The 21946-nt window shown below is 39.4% G+C and overlaps 1 protein-coding gene across 2 annotated transcripts; it reads right to left on the bottom strand.

Moving 5' to 3' along the window:
* Positions 1-391: 391 nt before the first annotated feature.
* Positions 392-12314, bottom strand: LOC101693524 (monocarboxylate transporter 1). Of its 2 annotated transcripts, none has more exons than XM_004769814.3 (4): positions 12034-12314; positions 10815-10958; positions 2517-3383; positions 392-1084 (listed from the first exon to the last, which is right to left on the bottom strand). In XM_004769814.3, the coding sequence occupies exons 1-4, from the start codon at positions 12248-12250 to the stop codon at positions 876-878; spliced, it is 1437 nt and encodes a 478-aa protein (XP_004769871.1). In that variant the 5' UTR covers positions 12251-12314; the 3' UTR covers positions 392-875. The 2 variants fall into 2 exon arrangements, with proteins under 2 accessions (XP_004769871.1, XP_004769873.1); XM_004769816.3 differs by lacking the exon at positions 12034-12314 and adding an exon at positions 11560-11596.
* Between the last annotated feature and the right edge of the window lie 9632 nt (positions 12315-21946).

The raw sequence follows: 21946 nt of genomic DNA, 5'->3' as shown, positions 1-21946 counted from the left end.
GATCTAGTCCCACATCCGGCTCCTGGCTCAGCAGGGAGCCTGCTTCTCCCTCCCACTCTGCCTGCTGCTCTCCCTGCTTGTACTCTCCCTCTCTGTTAAATGAATAAAGAAAACCTTAAAAAAATTCTTTAAAAAAAATCAATAAAAGAGACATCCTATTTGTAAAGTATACTTTAATAAACATGACTTTAGATAGAAGCGATTTCCATCTGTTATCTTTTGTAAATCCTCTGACCCCAAAGGATGTGACATATGCATTATGACTGCTGGAAAGGCATGAAATAAAAATGCCATCAGTGGACTTTGGTATTGATGTAGTCTTTGAATATAGGTGAGGTTTGGTGGGATGAGGTCCGGAGTCGATGACCAAGAAAGAAATCTTGAGACTCTCCCTTGCAAACTGGTGGTTTATTAAAGCACAGGGACAGGACCCTGCCCTGGGGTTGTGTAGGGTGGTTGATTATATACTTGGGAGCTGGGGGAGGTAAGGGAAAGGGAGGTTTTCAAAAGAACTTTCCTATGCTAGGGAGGACTTACAAGATACTGGAGGCCCTGACATAGTCGATTTCAGGTTGTTTTTCCCTCTAGTCAGCCATTAACATTGAGACAGTTGGGAGCTTCCTGGAGGAATGTCCCATGTGTAGCACCCACCAGTGGGGGTCAGGGAGGTTGCACGGTGTCACCTGTGCTTTGTCCTCAGCTAGCTTTGTGCTCCATCATCTGGAGGACAGCCACACAAATAACCCCCGGCCATGTTGAGCAGCCCTAATAGAACATGATTCAGTAGTATTTTTCAAGTATTTTGGTCCAAAGTTCCTCTCATTATCCATGATTCAAATGGGATGTTTCTCCTCTTTGGGGCCTCATGGACTTCTCTATTCTGCGGATTCTTTTGCTTGAATAACTTCTTTTGGCTTCTCCTCTTTGCTTTCCTTTTTCTGCTGCTCCTCTGCTTTCTGCTCTTTCGCCGCAAGTCGGTAATTGATGCCCATGCCAATGAAGAGATAGACGCCTGCTACAATAAGGATCACACCACATGCCCAGTAGGTGTATTTGTAGTCTCCGTAGATGTCATTCAGATGACCTGAAGATACCCAAAACAAAGTTATGTGGAACTTTCTCTGAAAGTTCCCTTTCCCTTACCTCCCCCAGCTCCCAAGTATATAATCAACCACCCTACACAACCCCAGGGCAGGGTCCTGTCCCTGTGCTTTAATAAACCACCAGTTTGCAAGGGAGAGTCTCAAGATTTCTTTCTTGGTCATCGACTCCGGACCTCATCCCATTTCATTCTGTAAATGAAGCAGAGACCTAGAGGGGGAGTTATCCAAGAGGAGAGCATGGGAGAAGGCTGGGGCCAGGGAACAGCAAGTGCAAAGGCAGGTGGGAGGAAGCTGCGAGGTGAGGGGGAAGGAGGAAGGGCGGGGTTGCTGGAACAGAGAGAACAAAAGGTGAGTGACAGGAAATGAGGCTGCAGAGATTGGTGGCCAGGCTGGGGGACGCCTTGCAGGCCACAGGAGGGAATCTGATCCCAGGCTGAGAACACTGGGAAGCAACAGGAAGGATCTAATCAACTGGGCTATCAGGTTTGTATTTGCACAGATAAATTTTGTCTGCAGAGTAGAAAACAGATTGAAGGTGGGATAGAGTGGATATAGGTAGACCAGCCAGGAGGCTATGGGAAGCAGCAGCCCAGTTGGGAGACAGGAGCTGTGAATAGGGTGGTGTGACGGAAAAATGGGCTGATTAGAAAGAGACATAGGAATTTACTTACAGAACTTGGACTCTCATTGGATATAGGGAGGAATGAGGGTGGGGAGTTCAGAAAAGTCAGTAGTGGATCTTCTTTTATGAATCCTTCCTTATTGAGAATGCATAATCTCAAAAGCATGAGTCATATCCAGAGGAAGTCTAAATGATTCTTGCATTTTGCATTAATAGTAATTTTTAATTGTAAACACTTTGGTGTTCTTAGAGAATCGTCCAACAAGTTCCATGGTCATTTAGAGTTGTGCGATCTTGGGCAAGTTATTTCACGTTTAGAAGCCTCTGTTTCTTCAATAATAAAGTAGGGACTGGAGTGTATGAAATGATTAAGACAGTCCCGGGTACACTGTGAACCCTTACCTGGTCAACATTGTTATTTTTTAAAATATTACGACTAAGATAAATTCCACAATTAAAATGAAATTACCAAGGTATTATAAGGTGAAGTATATGTTACATATTTTTCTATAATAAGCATGTTAGTTTTATGAGAACAGGTTATTTTAACAAATGTTTAAATTTGCAATTGTTTTTGACTCCCCTTTCAGGTGGATGGTTGAGTGTAATTCACTTCCGTAAGAATCGGAGCAGTTCTGCTGTGCCAAGCACTGTGCCAGCACTGAGGCTAGAGGAAACGGAAGTACCTTCTGCTACCAGGCAGCTTACTAATCTTGGCTTTCTAGCACCCTTCCATCTCCTATGCCTGCTTCATGTTAATAGAACCAAAGAGGGAGTAGGGCATACTATACCTAAAAGTGGTGGCCCCAGGAGGACAGGACAGCATTCCACAATGGTCACCAATCCCACGGCACTGGAGAACCTCTGGGGTCCGACGAGGTCCATCAGGGTTTCAAACAACACCGAACTAAACCACCCAAATGCAAATCCGAGGAAGCCCACATAGACACAAAACCCAATGTAGCTGGAGGATAAAGGCGCTAGCAAATGACATACTCCGTTTGCAACAATAGAAGCTGCAAAAAAATACTGAACTCGAGGTCTTATCCACTTGGTGTTGGCTACAAGTCCCATAGAAGGTCTAGCTACCATGTCAACAAAAGCCAGAATGGAAAGAAGGAAGGCAGACTTCTCACTAGAGTAATGTTGACTCTTGGCATAACTATTAAGAAAAACTAAAGGAGTAGCCATCCCAAAAGCCATGATCACATTCCCAGAAAGGTACAGTAGAAAGCCTCTGTGGGTAAACAGGGATAAGTCCATAACTTTGTTCACTGTTTGAAAAACGGATTGTTTCTCCTCTTTGGGGTTTCCACCATTAAAGTCTGTATTTGCATCACCTGCCCCCTTTTCTACATCAGATTTTCCAGGTTCCTGATGGGGTTCTTTGGACCTGTCTTTCCCCACACTTGTTGCTGGGGGCCCTATTGGTCGCATCAGGGCTCCAGCCACACAGCAGTTTAGGAGGAGGCCCCCGAGAATTAGGAAGCTCCCTCTCCAGCCAAAGATACCAAAGAAAGCCTGATTGAGGGGGGCCAGGGTGGAGAGGAACACAGGGCTGCCAGCCATGGCCAGTCCATTTGCCAACGGTCGCCTCTTGTAGAAATACTTGCCAATCATGGTCAGAGCGGGATTCAAGTTGAAGGCAAGCCCAAGACCTGGGAGGATGGGGGAAGAATTACATACCATAGTAAATGTCAGAAACATATTTGTTATTAAGCAACTAGACAAACTGGCAAGAGGTCAAAATCATCATTATAACTGGTCGATCATTAAGTGGGCTGTTATCTAATACAGACATAAAGTTTCTTTATGCAGTAATTACTAGATTTAAACTATAACATTAAAATAATTCCTTTTGCTTTAGCAATAGTAAGAATAATAAGTGTAGGCTCCTTTGTTTAATTTCATAATTTTAGGTTTCCTGAAGATTATGGAGTTGAAAACATAAAGGAGAGAAGATAAATCTTGTAAACTTAGAGAGCAAGACAGAGAGGAGGGGCAGAGGCAGGAAAAGAAGAAAGGGGGTCGGGAGAGAGAAAATATTTCAGGACAGTAAACATAACGTTGTGAAGATGCTCACACTACCTTAGTAAATCCATTAATTTAGTGTAATTTCTATGAAACTGTCAATGCATTCAACTTTTCAGATGAGGTACAATGCCTGCAAATCCACCCAGAGATGTGACACCTCGGTTGCTCCGTCAGTTAAGCTTCCAACTCTTGATTTTGGCTCAAGTCAGGATCTCAGGGTCATTAGATCGAGGCCCATGTCCAGCTCTGCACTCAGTGGGGCGTCTGCTTGGGATTCTCTCCCTCTTCCTTTGCCCCTCCCCCTGCTCTCTCACACTCTCTTTAAAATAAATAGGTAAATCTTAAAAAAAAATACCACTTATGGAACAAATACATTAGAAATAATAAAAAAGTATTAATAATTGGTGAGACCAACAGTAACAACTACAGCTGTTTTCTATAGCTGTAGCTACAGTGATGAGAACACTGTACCTTTATCAAAAATGGGAAAACTGATCAATAAAATTGGGAAAAAGTCCAGAAATAGGACCAAAAGATACGTTTAACTTAATAGGGAAAGAGTAGATTTTGCGATCAATGGAGTTGAGACAAGTATCCCATAACCTCCTAAGTGGTCTCCCATTCTTGCTCCCTTTGTAGGCAGAAGGGAGTGTTTGCAGCTAGAATGCAACCGATTCAGTCTCTCTAAAGACCGCCATCCATAGCATTTTACTCTGAGTTAGGAAGCACCATGATCTGGCCTTTACATACCTTCCTACCCACATCTCAGCATATTCTCATACATGCTCAGCACAGTTGTTCCTCTAGATTTTCACAAACTTGGCTCCTACTTATCATTCAGATCTCAACTCAAGGCCACCAACCCTGAGAGGACATCCCTTTAGGGACCATTCAATCCTTCTCCATCAAAATTCTGTTTCAAGTTTTTGCAAAGTACTTATCACAAGCTGATATTTTTCTTACTTACTCATTTACTTGTTGGACTGTTTATTGTCTGCTTCCCTCCACTACAGAGCAGGAATCTTATCTATCATGTTGACTCAATCCCCATGGAGCTTGGAACAGTCCCTGACATATGGTAGGGACAAGTATTTATTGAGTGAGTTAGTAACCATAGGCTGAATAACCAAGAGGGAACAAAGAAAGTTTTGTTCCTTCATTATGTTATTCAAATACTCTAGATGAATTACAATATTTAAATGTTTAAAATTTTAATTAAGTAGTAAAAGTACAGATCCCAAAAGAAAATACCTATTACTAACATCATCTCAGATCTTGCAGGTGAACTGTACATTATTAAAACCTTTCTAAAAGACTGTTTGGCCAATCATACTAAAAACTTTTTCCCCTAGTAATTCCATTTCTAAAATTTGTCCTAAGGAAATTATCATGTTTGCAAGGATATACAGAGAAGCACTATCATACAAATAGGGTTTATTAATAGTGAAAAATACAAACAACCTAAAAATCTTTCAATTACAGAATGGTGAAATAAACTATGGCACACCTATCCAATGGAAAAGTAGTAGCTGTTATACTATGTTCATTGAGACAGGAGACTATATACAGAATGTATTAGTAAGTAAAACAAAAACAAAAACAAAAAAACTGGTTACAAACATTACACTAAAAAAGCATATGTATATGCATAAAAATGTATGAGCATCAATATATTAATGGTTTTCTCTGAATTGTAGGGCAATAGATGATCTATATTCTCTATCCACAACTGTTTCATTTCCCAGTGTTATTAAAGGGGGAGAAGAGATTTTCTCATGTGTGTCCTTAATCCCTTGAAAATGTATATGGCTTCTCTACCAAAAGATTCTTGCTTTGTATCTGACATCCTCTCTTACTCTAATTTGAAACATTTTTTTCTTTTTAAAGATTTGGTTTTTATTTTTATTTATTTTTAATTTATTTTTATTTTTTATAAACATATAATGTATTTTTATCCCCAGGGGTACAGGTCTGTGAATCGCCAGGTTTACACACTTCACAGCACTCACCATAGCACATACCCTCCCCAGTGTCCATAACCCCACCCCCCTTTCCCGACACCCCTCCCCCCAGCAACCCTCAGTTTGTTTTGTAGGATTAAGAGTCACTTATGGTTTGTCTCCCTCCTGATCCCATCCGGTTTCATTTATTCTTCTCCTACCCCCTTAACCCCCCATGTTGCATCTCCACTTCCTCATATCAGGGAGATCATATGGTAGTTGTCTTTCTCCAATTGACTTATTTCACTAAGCATGATACCCTCTAGTTTCATCCACATCATCGCAAATGGCAAGATTTCATTTCTTTTGATGGCTGCATAGTATTCCATTGTGTATATATACCACATCTTGATCCATTCATCTGTTGATGGACATCTAGGTTCTTTCCATAGTTTGGCTATTGTGAACATTGCTGCTATAAAAATTCGGGTGCACGTGCCTCTTCGGATCACTACATTTGTATCTTTAGGGTAAATACCCAGTAATGCAATTGCTGGGTCATAGGGTAGTTCTATTTTCAACTTTCTGAGGAACCTCCATGCTGTTTTCCAGAGCAGATGCACCAGCTCCCACCAACAGTGTAGGAGTGTTCCCCTTTCTCCGCATCCTCACCAGCATCTGTCATTTCCTGACTTGTCAATTTTAGCCATTCTGACTGGTGTGAGGTGATATCTCATTGTGGTTTTGATTTGTAATTCCCTGATGCTGAGTGATGTGGAGCACTTTTTCATGTGTCATTGGCCATCTGAATGTCTTCTTTGCAGAAATGTCTGTTCATGTCTTCTGCCCATTTTTTGATTGGATTATTTGTTCTTTGGGTGTTGAGTTTGCTAAGTTCTTTACAGATTTTGGACACTAGCCCTTTATCTGATATGTTGTTTGCAAATAACTTCTCCCATTCTGTCAGCTGTCTTTTGGTTTTGTTAACTGTTTCCTTTGCTGTGCAAAAGCTTTTGATCTTGATGAAATCCCAATAGTTCATTTTTGCCCTTGCTTCCCTTGCCTTTGGCGGTGTTCCTAGGAAGATGTTGCTGTGGCTGAGGTCGAAGAGGTTGCTGCCTGTGTTCTCCTCAAGGATTTTGATGGATTCCTTTCTCACATTGAGGTCCTTCATCCATTTTGAGTCTATTTTTGTGTGAGGTATAAGGAAATGGTCCAGTTTCATTTTTCTGCATGTGGCTGTCCAATTTTCCCAACACCATTTACTGAAGAGGCTCTCTTTTTTCCATCAGACATTCTTTCCTGCTTTGTCAAAGATTAGTTGACCATAGAGTTGAGGGTCTATTTCTGGGCTCTCTATTCCATTCCATTGATCTATGTGTCTGTTTTTGTGCCAGTACCATACTATCTTGATGATGACAGCTTTGTAATAGAGCTTGAAGTCCGGAATTGTGATGCCACCAACTTTGGCTTTCTTTTTCAATATTCCTTTGGCTATCTGAGGTCTTTTCTGGTTCCATATAAATTTTAGGATTATTTGTTCCATTTCTTTGAAAAAAATGGGTGGGATTTTGGTAGGGATTGCATTAAATGTGTAGATTGCTTTAGGTAGCATAGACATGTTCACAATATTTGTTCTTCCAATCCAGGAGCATGGAACATTTTTCCATTTCTTTGTGTCTTCCTCAATTTCTTTCATGAGTACTTTGTAGTTTTCTGAGTATAGATTCTTAGCCTCTTTGGTTAGGTTTATTCCTAGGTATCTTATGGTTTTGGGTGCAATTGTAAATGGGATTGGCTCCTCAATGTCTCTTTCTTCTGTCTTGTTGTTGGTGTAGAGAATTGCAACTGATTTCTGTGCATTGATTTTATATCCTGACACTTTACTAAATTCCTGTACAAGTTCTACCAGTTTTGGAGTGGATTCTTTTGGGTTTTAGACATATAGTATCATATCATCTGCAAAGAGTGATAGTTTGACTTCTTCTTTGCTGATTTGGATGCCTTTAATTTCTTTTTGTTGTCTGATTGCTGAGGCTAGGACTTCTAGTACTATGTTGAATAGCAGTGGTGATAATGGACATCCCTGCCGTGTTCCTGACCTTAGTGGAAAAGCTTTCAGTTTTTCTCCATTGAGAATGATATTTGCGGTGGGTTTTTCATAGATGGCTTTGATGATATTGAGGTATGTGCCCTCTATCCCTACACTTTGAAGAGTTTTGATCAGGAAGGGGTGCTGTACTTTGTCAAATGCTTTTTCAGCACATTGAGAGTATCATAAGGTTCTTGTTCTTTCTTTTATTAATGTGTTGTATCACATTGATTGATTTGCAGATGTTGAACCAACCTTGCAGCCTTGGAATAAATCCCACTTGGTCATGGTGAATGATCCTTTTAACGTACTGTTGAATCCTATTGGCTAGTATTTTGGTGAGAATTTTGGCATCTGTGTTCATCAAGGATATTGGTCTGTAATTCTCTTTTTTGATGGAATCCTTGTCTGGTTTTGGGATCAAGGTGATGCTGGCCTCATAAAATGAGTTTGGAAGTTTTCCTTCCATTTCTATTTTTTGGAACAGTTTTAAAAGAATAGGAATTAGTTCTTCTTTAAATGTTTCGTAGAATTCCCCTGGGAAGCCATCTGGCCCTGGGCTTTTGTTTGTTTGGAGATTTTTGATAACTGTTTCAATCTCCTTACTGGTTATGGGTCTGGTCAGGTTTTCTATTTCTTCCTGGTTCAGTTCTGGTAGTTTATATGTCTCTAGGAATGCATCCATTTCTCCCAGATTGTCAAATTTGTTGGTGTAGAGGTGCTCATAGTATGTTCTTATAATTGTTTGTATTTCTTTGGTGTTGGTTGTGATTTCTCCTCTTTCATTTATGATTTTATTTATTTGGGTCCTTTCTTTTCTTTTTGATAAGTCTGGCTAGGGGTTTATCAATCTTATTAATTCTCTCAAAGAACCAGCTCCTAGTTTTGTTCATTTGTTCTATTGTTCATTCAGTTTCTATTTCATTGATTTCTGCTCTGATCTTTATGATTTCTCTTCTCCTGCTGGGTTTAGGGTTTCTTTCTTATTCTTTCTCCAACTCCTTTAGGTGTAGGGTTAGGTTGTGTATTTGAGAACTTTCTTGTTTCTAGAGAAAGGCTTGTACCGCTATATATTTTCCTCTCAGGACTGCCTTTGCTGTGTCCCACAAATTTTGAACCGTTGTGTTTTTATTATCATGTTTCCATGAATTTTTTCAATTCTTCTTTAATTTCCTGGTTGACCCATTCATTCTTTAGAAGGATGCTGTTTAGTCTCCATGTATTTGGGTTCTTTCCAAATTTCCTCTTGTGATTGAGTTCTAGCCTCTGAGCATTGTGGTCTGAAAATATGCAGGGAATGATCCCAATCTTTTGATACTGGTTGAGACCTGATTTATGACCCATGATGTGATCTATTCTGGAGAATGTTCCATGTGCACTAGAGAAGAATGTGTATTCTGTTGCTTTGGGATGGAATGTTCTGAATATCCTGTGATGTCCATCTGGTCCAGTGTGTCATTTAAGGTCTTTATTTCCTTGTTGTTATTTTGTTTGGATGACCTATCCATTTCAGTAAGGGGAGTGTCAAAGTCCCCTACTATTATTGTATTATTGTTGATGCGTTTCTTTGATTTTGTTATTAATTGGTTTATATAGTTGGCTGCTCCCACGTTAGGGGCATAGATATTTTAAATTGTTAGATCTTCTTGTTGGACAGACCCTGAAGTAGTCTCAGCCTGCTACTTCTCCACCATCTTGACTCCTCCTCTAGTTTTTATTTTTTTAACGGAGAGAGACACAGTGAGAGAGTGAACATAAGCAGGGGGAGTGGTAGAGGGAGAACAGGCTTCCCAACTGGGGGCTCCATCCCAGGACCCTGGAATCATGACCTGAGCTGAAGGCAGACACCTATTGACTGAGGTACCCAGGCACCCCACAATTTCTTTTTGGATAGAAGGATAATGAGTGGGAATAGCTGATGACTACCATTTCAACGACTTGCCACACACACTTCACTTATGGTCACTATGTTTTGTTTTGTTTTGTTTTTTTAATTTTACTTTATTTTATTTTAGCTCTTTTCAGTGTTCCAGATTGGTCACTATATTTCTTAAGATAAAATGCATAAATAAATAGGGGCACCTGGGTGCCTCAGTCCTTAAGCATCTGCCTTTGGCTCAGGTCATGATCCCAGGGTCCTGGGATCGAACCCCACATCAAGCCCTCAGGAGGCTCCCCGCACGGGGTGAGCCTACTTCTCGCTCTCCCTCTGCCTGCTCCCCTTCTGTGCTCTCTCTTGCTGTGTCAAATAAATAATAAAATAATAAATAAAATAAAATAAAAAATAAAATCTTTTTTATAATAAAAATAAATACATAAAATTTTAAAAAGGAACAAAGAAAAAAATTTTCTCTTTCAATGAAAAATAACCAGCCCATAAGGAAGGAAAAAATGAAACCAGATGGGATTGGGAGGGAGACAAACATAAGAGACTCTTAATCTCACAAAACCAACTGAGGGTTGTTGGGGGCTGTGGCGGGGAGGGATAGGGTGGATGGGTTATGGACACTGGGGAGGGTATGTGCTATGGTGAGTGCTGTGAAGTGTGTGAACCTGATGACTCAGACCTGTACCTCTGAAACAATATATTTTATGTTAATAAAAATAATTTAATAAAAGATAACCACCCCAACGTGCCAGAACTTTCTTTAAAGACATGTTTCTCTGAGGGCACCTAGGTGGCTCAGTTGGTTAAACCTCCGCCTTTGGCTCAGGTCATGATCTGGGGGTCCTGAGATTGAACACTCTGTTGGGTCTCTTTGCTCAGCAGGGAGTCTGCTTCTCCCTCAGCTCCCTTCTCCTATTCTCTCTCTCTCTCTCAAATAAATAAATAAAACCTTTTTAAAAAAATAAAGACATGTTTCTCTGATACTATGAAATTAACATACATATAGCTCTTTAAAAATAGTGACCCAATAATTTTTCTGGCAAAGAATTTTCATTTTTCAAAAGAATTAGCAGGCGAATGCTACAAAGAGTCCACATAAAAATTAATGCTTGAAAATACATCAGTAGCAACTCACCTCCAATGAATCCAACATACAAGTAAAGTTCCTGTACAGTGCTGGAGAATGAAGCCGCAATCAAGCCACAACCCGACAAGCAGCCACCAACAATCATGACTGGGCGACTGCCATACCTGTTCACCAGGATACTGCTGATCGGACCTAGGAGAGAACCAGAAATTTAGGAGCAGAGAGGAGAAGCCCACCCCTCACATCCACACCTGCACAAGGCATTACTGACAAGAGGATGCCAAGGCGTAAACATCCCACCCTTAAAACAAACGTAAAACAGAAGACAGCGGTTAGAAATATTGCTTGCTATTTTATTTCAGAGCCACAGGTTTGTGTAATGGGAAAAATATAGCATCGATTGTACAAAGTACAACATATGTCTTCTGTGTACCTAGAACCTACTGGATGGATTTTAACTGAAGGATGAAAGACCTGAACCGATTTCCTTCAAGGCAGATGAGGCTGCAGATACCCTGATTGCAAGTGTTGACAGGATTCTTCATGTAGATGTATCCTGAATCCATGTAGCCTACATATTTAGTATATTATCAACATATATGTAGCAAGTTTGCTCTGTTTTTAATTTTTTGGGTGGTCACCTGAAGCAAATGCACGTGAACATGAAGCAATGTATGAGCAAATCCGATCAAACTTCGGATTTTAGCGTACATTTTCAAATTAGCTGAAATGGGCTTTGTTTCTCATAGAAAATGACAAAACTAAAACAGAACTACAAAACAAGAATGCCTACCATCACCACTTTTCTTCAGCATTATACGGGAGGTCCGAGGCAGTGCGGTAAGACAGGGGGCAAGAAGGGTGTGAGGGAAGGAAGAAACCAAACTATCAGTATTTGCTAAGGATAAGTTTGTCTATCTTAAATTTTTGAAAAAAAAAATCTACCAACAAACTATTAGAAGTAATAGAGGTTAGCAGGGATATATAATTAAAGCACAAGTATCAACTGACTTTCCATATACCAGCAACCAACAAAACCATTTTTAAAGAAAGTTCTCCTTTATAATGATATTTGTTTTGCAATATAACTGACTTAAACAGCGCCTTTATCATTAAGGGGAATGAAAAATATGACTCCAGCTACATAGCTTCAAAAACTAACGTGTTAAATATCCTACACGTAAAGCCATCAAGAACAAAAACCATTCACTATGGAGCTTTTGTTGGTCTATTGAAAATTAAAAGAGCAGGCCTTCTGGGTACTTACCACCAGCATACATGACAGCAAACATAATAGAAGAGATCCATGACACTTCGCTGGTGCTGGCATTAAATATTTCTTCAATTTCTTTGTAAAAGACAGAAATAGATTTGCCAAATGCACAAGAGAAGCCGATGGATACAAATGCTCCAACAATCACTGCCCACCCCCAGCCTCCATCTGGGGGGGTGGGTCTAACTGGACCTTCATTTGATGGTGACATTGGAAGTAACGAAGAATTCCGAAATGCAGTTCAAATCCAAATAGCTAAAGGATATGAAATTAAAATAGTACATAATAAGTAGGTCAATATAAAGCACTTCCATAAAATCCCTTGCACTTACGTTATAAATAACTGGAATTATTTTCAATGTTACCTGCACTCTGTGAACACAGTAAAAAAAAAAATCCAAGAGTCATTTCTTTGCATAAGCTTAAAGTTGCATAGGCTTAAAATTGAAAACTCACCACTACTTGAATCATACACCAAAATCCTTTTCAATCCTTTGCAATAAATATACTGCTTCTTCAAACTTATAATAATAATATATTAATAACTATTAATATCAATAATAATTATTATATACTAATAATACATAATTATTATATTATACTATACCTGTTCTAATAATAGATGTCAGTAATTTAAGTAATTCACTTATCTGTGTGCAAAGTTCACAATGCACACACTAAAAAAGCTTCACATCTAGGTACTTCCTTTATAATTTCTCTCCTTTCCCAAAATATATTCTGCCATACTCATCTGATTTTTCTGTTCTCTAGAATTCATAGGCTTAAAAATTTCAGGAAGGCCCTACTAATATCCCATAACTCACTAGATATATAGCAATTTTCAAAAGAAAAGTTCTTTCTGGGGCGCCTGGGTGGGCTCAGTGGGTTAAGTCTCTGCCTTTGGCTTGGGTCATGATCTCAGGGTCCTGGGATCGAGGCCCGCATCAGGCTCTCTGCTCAGCAGGGAGCCTGCTTCCCCCCTCTCTGCCTGCCTCTCTGCCTACTTGTGATCGCTCTGTTTCTGTCAAATAAATAAATAAAATCTTCAAAAAAAAAAGTTCTTTCAGCTTTGGGGCTATTATAAATAATGCTACTATGAAATTTTGTGTGCAGGTTTTTGTGTGGACAACTTTTTGATTCTTTTGGGTGAACACTTAGTAGAAATGCTAGGTCACTTGGTAATTCTGCCTAACATTTTGAGAAACTGCCAAACTTTTGCAAAGTGGCTGCACCACTTTACAGTTCCACCAGCAATGTAAGAAGGTTCCAATTTTTCAACATCATCACCAACATCTGTGATGTCTCCTTATGACTTTTAACCATCCTAATGTGTGTGAAGTAGTAACTCATCATAATTTTGACTTTTTATAGGTCTTTGGAGAAACGTCTTCTTTCTTTGTCTTTGGAGATGAGTTTCTCCAAATGTCTTTGGAGAAATGGCTATTCAAATTCTTTACCTATTTTTTCTATTAGATTTTTTTTAACCATTCGGTGGTAAGAGTTCTGTATATACAGGCATACCTCAGAGATATTGCAGGTTCAGTTCCAGACCACTGAAATAAAGCAAATATTGCAATAAAGCAAGTTAAATAAATTCTGGTTTTAAGAATTTTCAAAAAATTTGGTTTCAAAAATTGTGCATATACAAGTTGTGTTTACACTATAGTGTCTATTAAGTGTGCAATACCATTATGCTAAAAAGACAATATATATATCTTAACTCAAAAATACTTATTAAAAAAAAAAAAACTTAATTGTTGGGACACCTAGGTAGCTCAGTCGGTTAAACACCTACCTGTCTTGGGCTCAGGTCATGATGCCAGGGCCCTGGGATCAAGTCTCACGATAAGCTCTCAGCTTAGCGGGGAGCCTGCTTTTCTCCCTCTCCCTCTACTCTCCCTACCTGTGCTCACTTGCTCTTTCTCTCTGTCTGACAAATAAATACAAAATCTTAAAAAAACAAAAACAAAAAAACCCTTCAGGGATGCCTGTGTGGCTCAGTGGGTTAAAGCCTCTGCCTTCAGCTCAGGTCATGATCCCAGGGTCCTGGGATCCAGCCCCACATCAGTCTTTCTGCTCAGCAGGGAACCTGCTTCCCCCTCTCTCTCTGCCTGCCTCTCTCTCTACTTGTGATCTCTGTCTGTCAAATAAATAAAATCTTTTTTTAAAAAAACCTTCATTGTTAGAAAATTGCTAACCATCATTTGGGTTTTCGGTTAGCACAATCTTTTTGCTGGTGGAGGGTCTCGCCTGGAATCTGATGGCTGCTGACGAGCAGGGTGGTGGTTGCTGAAGGCTGCGGTGGCTGCAGAAACGTCTTCGTGTAAGACGAGAGTGAAGTTTGCCACATTGGTTGACTCTTCCTTTCATGAACAATTTGCAGCATGTGATGCTGTTTGATAGCATTTGACCTGCAATGGGAATTCTTTCAAAACTAGAGGAACGCTCCCAAACCCTGCTGGGCTAGGTCAATGAAGTTCATGTCTTATTCTAAATCCTCCGTTGTCATTTCAACAGTCTTCACATGGGAACTTGCTGTTCCTACCACATCTGCTACTTCCTCCACTGAAGTCTTGAACCCCTCAAAGTCATCCATGAGGGCTGGATTTAACTTTCTCCAAACTCCTTTTAATGTTGATACTGTGACCTCTTCTCATGAATCACAGATGTTCTTAGTGGCATCTAGAGTAGTGAATCCTGGGGTGCCTGGGCAGCTCAATCGGTTAAGTGTCTGCCTTCGGCTCAGGTCATGATCCCAGGGTCCTGGGACTCTGTGTTGGACTCTGCGCTCAGCTAGGAGTCTGCTTGAGATCCTCTTCCTCTCCCTCTTTGTCTGCCCTTCCCCCCATTCATGCATGTGTTTCCCCCCCAAAAAATAAAAAAAAATAAATCTTAAAAAAAAAAATAGAATGGTGAATCCTTTGCAGAGTTTTTAAATTTACTTTGCCTGGATCCATCAAAGGAATCACTATTTATGGCAGCAATCACTTTATGAAATGTATGTTTTAAATGATGACCGTCGAAAGTCTAAATGACTCCTTGATCTATGCGCTGGAGAATGGATGCTTGTTAGCAGGCATGAAAATGATACTAATCTCATAGTACATTTCCATCAGAACTCTATGGTGACAAGGTGTATTGTGAATGAGAGTAATATTTTAAAAGGAATCTCTCTCTCTCTCTTTTTTTTAATGAGCAATAGGTCTCAACAGTGGACTTAAAATACTCAGTAAACCATGGTGTAAGCAGATGTGCTGCCGTCCAGGCTTTGTTGTTCCATTTACAGAGCACAGGCGGAAGAGATTTAGCAGAGTTCTTCAGGGCCCCAGGGTTTTCAGAAGGGCAAATGAGCACTGGCTTCCTCAAAGTCACCAGCTGCATTAGTCCCTATCCAGAGAGTCAGCCTTTCCCTTGAGGCTTGGAAGCCAGGCACTGACTTCTTCCCTCTAGTGATGAAAGACCTAGATAGTATCTTCCAGGAGGATGCTGTTTTGCCTGCACTGACAATCTGGTTTTTGCACCTTCATTCATGATCTGAGCTGGATCTTCTGGAGAACTTGCTGCAGCTTCTACATCAGCACCTGCTGCTTCGCCTTGCGCTTTTCTGTTATGGAGACGGCTTCTTTCCTTCAACCTCATGAACCAAACTCTGCGAGCTTCCAGCTTTCCTTCTGCAGCTTCCTGACCTCTCTCAGCCTTCACGGAATTGACAAGAGTAGGGCCTTGCTCTGGGTCAGGCTTTGGCTTAAGAGAATGTTGTGGCTGGTTTGGTCTCCTATCCAGATCATTGAAACTTTCTCCATATCAGAAATAAGGCTGTTTCGCTTTCTTATCATTTGTCCATTCACTGGAGTAGCACATTTGATTTCCTTCAAGAACTTTCCCTTCATTCACAACTCAGCTGTCTGGAATAAGAGGCCTAACTTTTGGCCAATTATGACTTTCAACAGAACTTCCTCACTAAACTTCAGCATGTCTATCTTTTGATTTGAAGTGAGAGATGTTCGAATCTTCCTTTTGCTTGGACACTTAGAGACCCTTGTTGGGCTATTATGTGGCCTAATTGTAATATTGCTGTGTCTCAGGGAATAAGGAGCCTTGAGGAGGGAGAGAGTGGAGGGAACCGCCGGTTGGTGGAGCAGTCATAAAAGACATAACATTTATCAATTAAGTTCTCTGTTTTCTGGGGGTTTGGTTTGTGCCACCCCAAAACAATTACTATAGTAACAACAATGATTACTGATCATAGATCATCAGAACAAATATAATAATATTAAAGTTGAAAATATTGTGCGAATTATCAAAATGTGACACAGAAACATGAAGTGAGCTAATGCTGTTGGAAACAATGGCACTGATAGACTTACTTGACTCAAGGTTGCCATAAGCCTTCAATTTGTGGGGCGCCTGGGTGGCTCAGTGGGTTAAAGCCTCTGCCTTCGGCTCAGGTCATGATCCCAGGGTCCTGGGATCGAGCCTCGCATTGGGCTCTCTGCTCAGCAAGGAGCCTACTTCCGCCTCTCTCTCTGCCTGCTTCTCTGCCTACTTGTGATCTCTGTCTGTCAAATAAATAAATAAAAACTTTAAAAAAAAAACCCAAAACTTCAATTTGTAAAAATACACAATACATGCAAAGATCAATAAAGCAAAGCATAATAAAACAAAGTACGCCTGTACTCAAGATACAAGTTGCCTATCAGATAAATGAATTGTAAATATTTTCCCATTCATTGCATTGTCTTTTCACTCTTTTTTGTGGTACCTTTTAAAACACAAACATTCTGGTGAAGTCCTATGTATTTTCTCTTTTGTTGCTTGTGCTTTTGGTGTCATATCTAAGAGACCATTGCCTAATCCAAGGTCACAGAGATTTACTATTAAATCTCTAAGTTTTCTTCTAAGAGGTTATAGTTGTAGCTCTTACATTTCGGTCTGATCCATTTTGAGTTAATATTTGTAGGGTAGGGATAGGAGCTTTATTGAGATAGGGGTCTGAATTCATTCTCTAACATAAGGATAGCCAGTTATTTCAGCACAATTTGTTGAAAAGACTACTATTTCCCCATTGGATGGTCTGGGCTCCCTTGCTGAAAATCAGTGGACCATTGATGTATAGGTTTATTTCTGGACTCTCCTTTCTATGCTAGTAATCTATACATCTTGCCTTCTGGCAGTACCACAAAGTCTTAATTACTGTAGCTTTATACTGAGTTTTGAACTGAAGAATCAGGAGTCCTCCACTATTCTATATAAATTTTAGGATCTGTTGTCAACTTCTGCAAAAAAAAGAAGCTGAGATTTTGAGGACTATGTTGAATCTGTAGACAGACATGGGGAATAATGCCATCTTAACAATATTAAGTCTTCTGATCCAGAACACAGGAAACTTTTCAGGTTATTTAGGACTTCTTTTAGCTATATTTTGTAGGTTTCATTGTATATGTCTTGAACCTCCTTGTTTAAATTTATTCCTGAATATTTTATTATTTTTGATGATATTATAAAGTGAATTATTTTCTTAGTTTTACCTTTGGCTTTTTAATAGGTAGTGTATTGTAATATAGTTGGTTTTTGTATATTAATCTTGCATCTTACAAACTTGTTTAACTCATTTATTACTTCTAATACTCATGTTTATAAGATCATACCATCTGTGAGTTGCCTGGATGGCTTATTTGGTTAAGTGTCTGCCTTAGGCTCAAGTCATGATCCTAGGGTTGTGGGATCCAGCCCTGAGTTGGGATCCAGCCCTGAGTTGGGCTCTCTGCTCAGTGTGGAGTCTGCTTCTCCCTCTGCCTCTCCCGACTGCCACCCCCCAACCCCCCCAGCTTGTGTACTCTTTTGCTCACTCTAACAAATAAAATTTTTTTTTAAAAGATCATGCCATCTGTGATAGTTTTACATCTTCCTTTACAATCTGAATGCTTTTTTTTTCATTGCCTAGTTGGCCTGGATAAAACCTCCAGTTGGCATTAAATAGAAGTAGCAAGAATGGACATCCTTGTCCTATTTCTGACCTTAGAGGGAAAGATTTTGGTAGTTCACCATTAAGTATGATGTTAGTTATAGTTTTTGTTGATGCCCTTTATTGAGTTTGGGGAGTTTCATTCTAATTGTTGAGGTTTTTTTTTAAGATATTTATTTATTTGTGGGACGCCTGGGTGGCTCAGTTGGTTAAGCAGCTGCCTTCGGCTCAGGTCATGATCCCAGCGTCCTGGGATCGAGTCCCACATCGGGCTCCTTGCTCCGCAGGGAGCCTGCTTCTCCCTCTGACTCTGCCTTCCACTCTGTCTGCCTGTGCTCGCTCTCACTCTCTCTCTCTTACAAATAAATAAATAAAATCTTTAAAAAAAAAAAAAAAGATATTTATTTATTTGAGAGAGAGAGAGTGAGAGAGAGCATGAGAGTGGAGAAGGTCAGAGGGAGAAGCAGACTCCCCATGGAGCTGGGAGCCTGATGCAGGACTTAATCCCAGGACTCCAGGATCATGACCTGAGCTGAAGGCAGTCACTTCACCAACTGAGCCACCCAGGCACCCTTGTTGAGTGTTTTTATCATGATTATATCATGATTATATCATGGATTATATCAGATGAATTGGTATAAGTCTATTAAGATGATCATGTGGTTTTTGGTCTTTATTCCATTCATGTGGTTTGATACATTGACTAATTTTCGTATGTGGAACAACATATGAATTTCTCAAGTTCCTAAGATACAATCTCAGCATGTCATGGTACATAACCCATTGTATGTGTTGCTGTATTCAGTTTATTCATATTTTGTTGAGAATTTTTATATCTTTATTAATAAAGGATAGTCGTTTGTAGTTTTCTTGTGACATCTTTGGTTTTGGTATCGGCATAATGCTTCAAAGAACTTCAAAGAACAAGTTAGAAAGTGTTCCCTCCTCTACTACTTTCTGAAAGTGTTTGCAAAGGATTAGTGTTAATTCCTCTTTAATTGTTTCATAAAATTTATTAGTGAGGCCATCTGGGCTTTGAGTTTTCTTTGTTGTTTTTTTTTTTTTTTCTATGACTACTTCAATCTTTTCAATTATAAAAGATACATTCAGGGGCGCCTGGGTGGCTCAGTGGGTTAAAGCCTCTGTCTTCAGCTCAGGTCATGATCCCCGGGTCCTGGGATTGAGCCCCACATCGGGCTCTCTGCTCAGCAGGGAGCCTGCTTCCCTCTTTCTCTCTGCCTGCTTCTCTGCCTACTTGTGATCTCTGTCTGTCAAATAAATAAATAAAATCTTAAAAAAAAAAGATACATTCAAATTTACTTGAGTCATTTCATAGTTTTGCTTTCTAGAAATTTATTTTGTTTAGGTTTTCTAATTTGTTAGCATGTTCATAGTATTTCCTTCCAATCCTTTTTTATTTCTGTAAGGCCAGTAAAGATATACAGAGTTTAGTCAACTGGGAACAATTCCCACAAGACTGCTCTCACTTTTAACACCAATGGTAAATTTAGTGTGGGAAAAGTGGAAGTGTTTCTAAAAATACTCTCAGGCTTGATAATTTAGAGGAAGGACTCAACATAACTCACTAAAAACTATTATATTCATGACTTATTACAAGGAAAGGACACAGGATAAAGTTAACCATAGAAGAAATAGAGAGGGCAGAGTCTGGGAAAGATGCAAATGCAGAGCTTCTGATCATCTCCTCCCATGGTCATGGATAGCATTAACTCTTCCTAGACACAATGTGTGACAATGGAGTATTAACAACCAAAGAAGCTCACCCAAATCTTTAGTGTCCAGACTTTTCAATGGGCCTTGGCCATATATTACTCACATGGCTGAACATTAGTCTCAGCTCTTCCCATAGAGTAGGCTAATTCCTTTAGCCTTTAGCTCCTTTGAAGTTTGGAAATGATCCAATACAGCCAAAGGCCCTGGGCAAACAATGAAACCCCAAGTAGGCAGGAATTTCCGGAGGCCTAAAGATGGAATCACAGTTGCCAATAGCAAAGACCAGATCTCTCTACAGGTGAGGTTAATTCTTCATTACACATAAGGTACCCTCTTTCATTTCTGGTTTTAATAATTTGAGTCTTCTTTTTCTTTTTTTCCTATGTAGTTTAGCTAAGAGTGTCAATTTTTTTGAGCTTTTCAAAGAGCCATCTTTTGGTTTCATTGATTTTCTCTGTTGTTTTGTACTTTCTAGTTCATTTATTTATTTTCTAATCTTTACTATTTCCTTTATTCTGTATTTTTTGCATTTAGTTGGGTTTTTTTTTTTTTAATTTCTTAAGGTAAAAGTTTAAGTTATCGAGATGTTCTTTTTTTTTTTTTTTTTTTTTGAGAGGACAGGTTGGGGAGGGGGAGAAGGAAAGGTAGAGAGAGAATCTTTTTTGTTTTTTAAGATTCTATTTATTTATTTGAGAGAGAGAGAGTGCACAAGCAGAGGGGAGGAGCAGAGAGAGAGAGAGAGAAGCAGACTCCCCACCGAACAGAGTATCTGATGTGGGGCTCCATGCCAGGATCCTGAGATCATGAGCTGAAGATGCTTAACTGACTGAGCCACCCAGGCACCCCAAGAGAGAGAACCTTAAGCAGACTCCACAGCCAGTGCAGAGCCTGACTTGGGGGCTTGATCCCACAGCCCTGAAATCTTGACCTGATCCACATCACAGGACCCTGAAATCATGACCTAAGCAGACACTTATCTGACTGAGCCACTCAAGCACACCTCATCTCTTTACTTTAAACCAGTCTATGTCTTTGAATCTAAAGTGCAAATCTTGTAACATATAGTCAGATCATTTAAAAAAATAAAAAATTCTGCCCATTTACAATTTGCACCAAAAACAATAAAATATCTAGGAATAGCCTTAACCAAGGAGGTGAAAGACCTGTACACTGAAAACTATAAGACATTGATGAAGGAAAGTAAAGATGACAGAAGCCAATGGAAATATAGTCCATAGTCATGGACTGGAAGAATATTGTTAAAATGTCTATACTACATAAAACAACCTACAGATCTAATGCAATCCCTACCAAAATGTCAACAAAATTTTTCACAGAACTAGAACAAGTAATCCTAAAATTTGTATGGAACCACAAAAGACCCCAAAATAGCCATAGCAACCTTGAAAAAGAAGAACAAACCCGGAGATATCAATCCCAGATTTCAAGTTATATTACTAGGCTATAGTAATCAAAACAGTATGAAACAGACAAAGATTAATGGAACAGAATAGAAATCCCAGAAAAAATTCTTGATTATATGGCCAGTTAATCTACAACAAAGGAGGCAAGAATATACAATGAGAAAAAGACAGTCTCTTCAACAAACAGTGCTGGGAAAGCTGGAGAGCTACATATGAAAGAATGAAACTGGATCATTTTCTTATACCATACACAAAAATAAACTCAAAATGGAGTAAGGACCTAATGTGAGACTTGAAATCATAAAAATCCTAAAAGAGAGCACAGGCAGTAATTCCTCTGACATCTGCCTGGCAACATTTTTCTAGCTATCTCCTAAGGCAAGAGAAACAAAGGCAAACATAAACTATAAAGACTCCATCAGAATAAAAAGCTTCTGCACAGCAAAGGAAACAACCAACAAAACAGAAAGACAACCCACTGAATAGGAGAAGATATATGCAAGTGACATGTCTAATAAAGAGTTAGTATCTAAAATGTATAAAAAACTTACACAACTCACACCAAAAAAACCCAAATAATCTAATTGAAAAATGGGCAGAAGACATTAACAGACATTTCTCCAAAGAAGACATTTGCTGTAATTACTGATAAGATAGGATTTAAGTCTGCCATTTTCCTATTTGTTTTCTCTATGTCTAATGTCTTTTTTATTACTCTCTTTCTCCATCACAATCTTCTTTAGTGTCATATAGATATTTTTAGTGTACCCCTTTAATTACCTTG

Source organism: Mustela putorius, unplaced genomic scaffold, assembly GCF_011764305.1.
Source record: "Mustela putorius furo isolate JIRA1106 unplaced genomic scaffold, ASM1176430v1.1 tig00000585_pilon_pilon_pilon, whole genome shotgun sequence".
Classification (NCBI taxonomy): Eukaryota; Metazoa; Chordata; class Mammalia; order Carnivora; family Mustelidae; genus Mustela; species Mustela putorius.
The sequence above is the reverse complement of the archived record's forward strand: the minus strand, read 5'-3'. Positions and strand labels throughout refer to the sequence as shown.

Excerpts from the sequence above, each read along its gene's own strand:
- LOC101693524 (XM_004769814.3), bottom strand. The coding sequence starts at position 12,250 with ATGTCACCATCAAATGAAGGTCCAGTTAGACCCACCCCCCCAGATGGA. Across the intron at positions 10,959-12,033 it reads TGCTGTCATGTATGCTGGTG|GTCCGATCAGCAGTATCCTG; the intron begins GTAAGTACCCAG and ends GTTCTCTCCTAG. Across the intron at positions 3,384-10,814 it reads GTATGTTGGATTCATTGGAG|GTCTTGGGCTTGCCTTCAAC; the intron begins GTGAGTTGCTAC and ends CCATCCTCCCAG.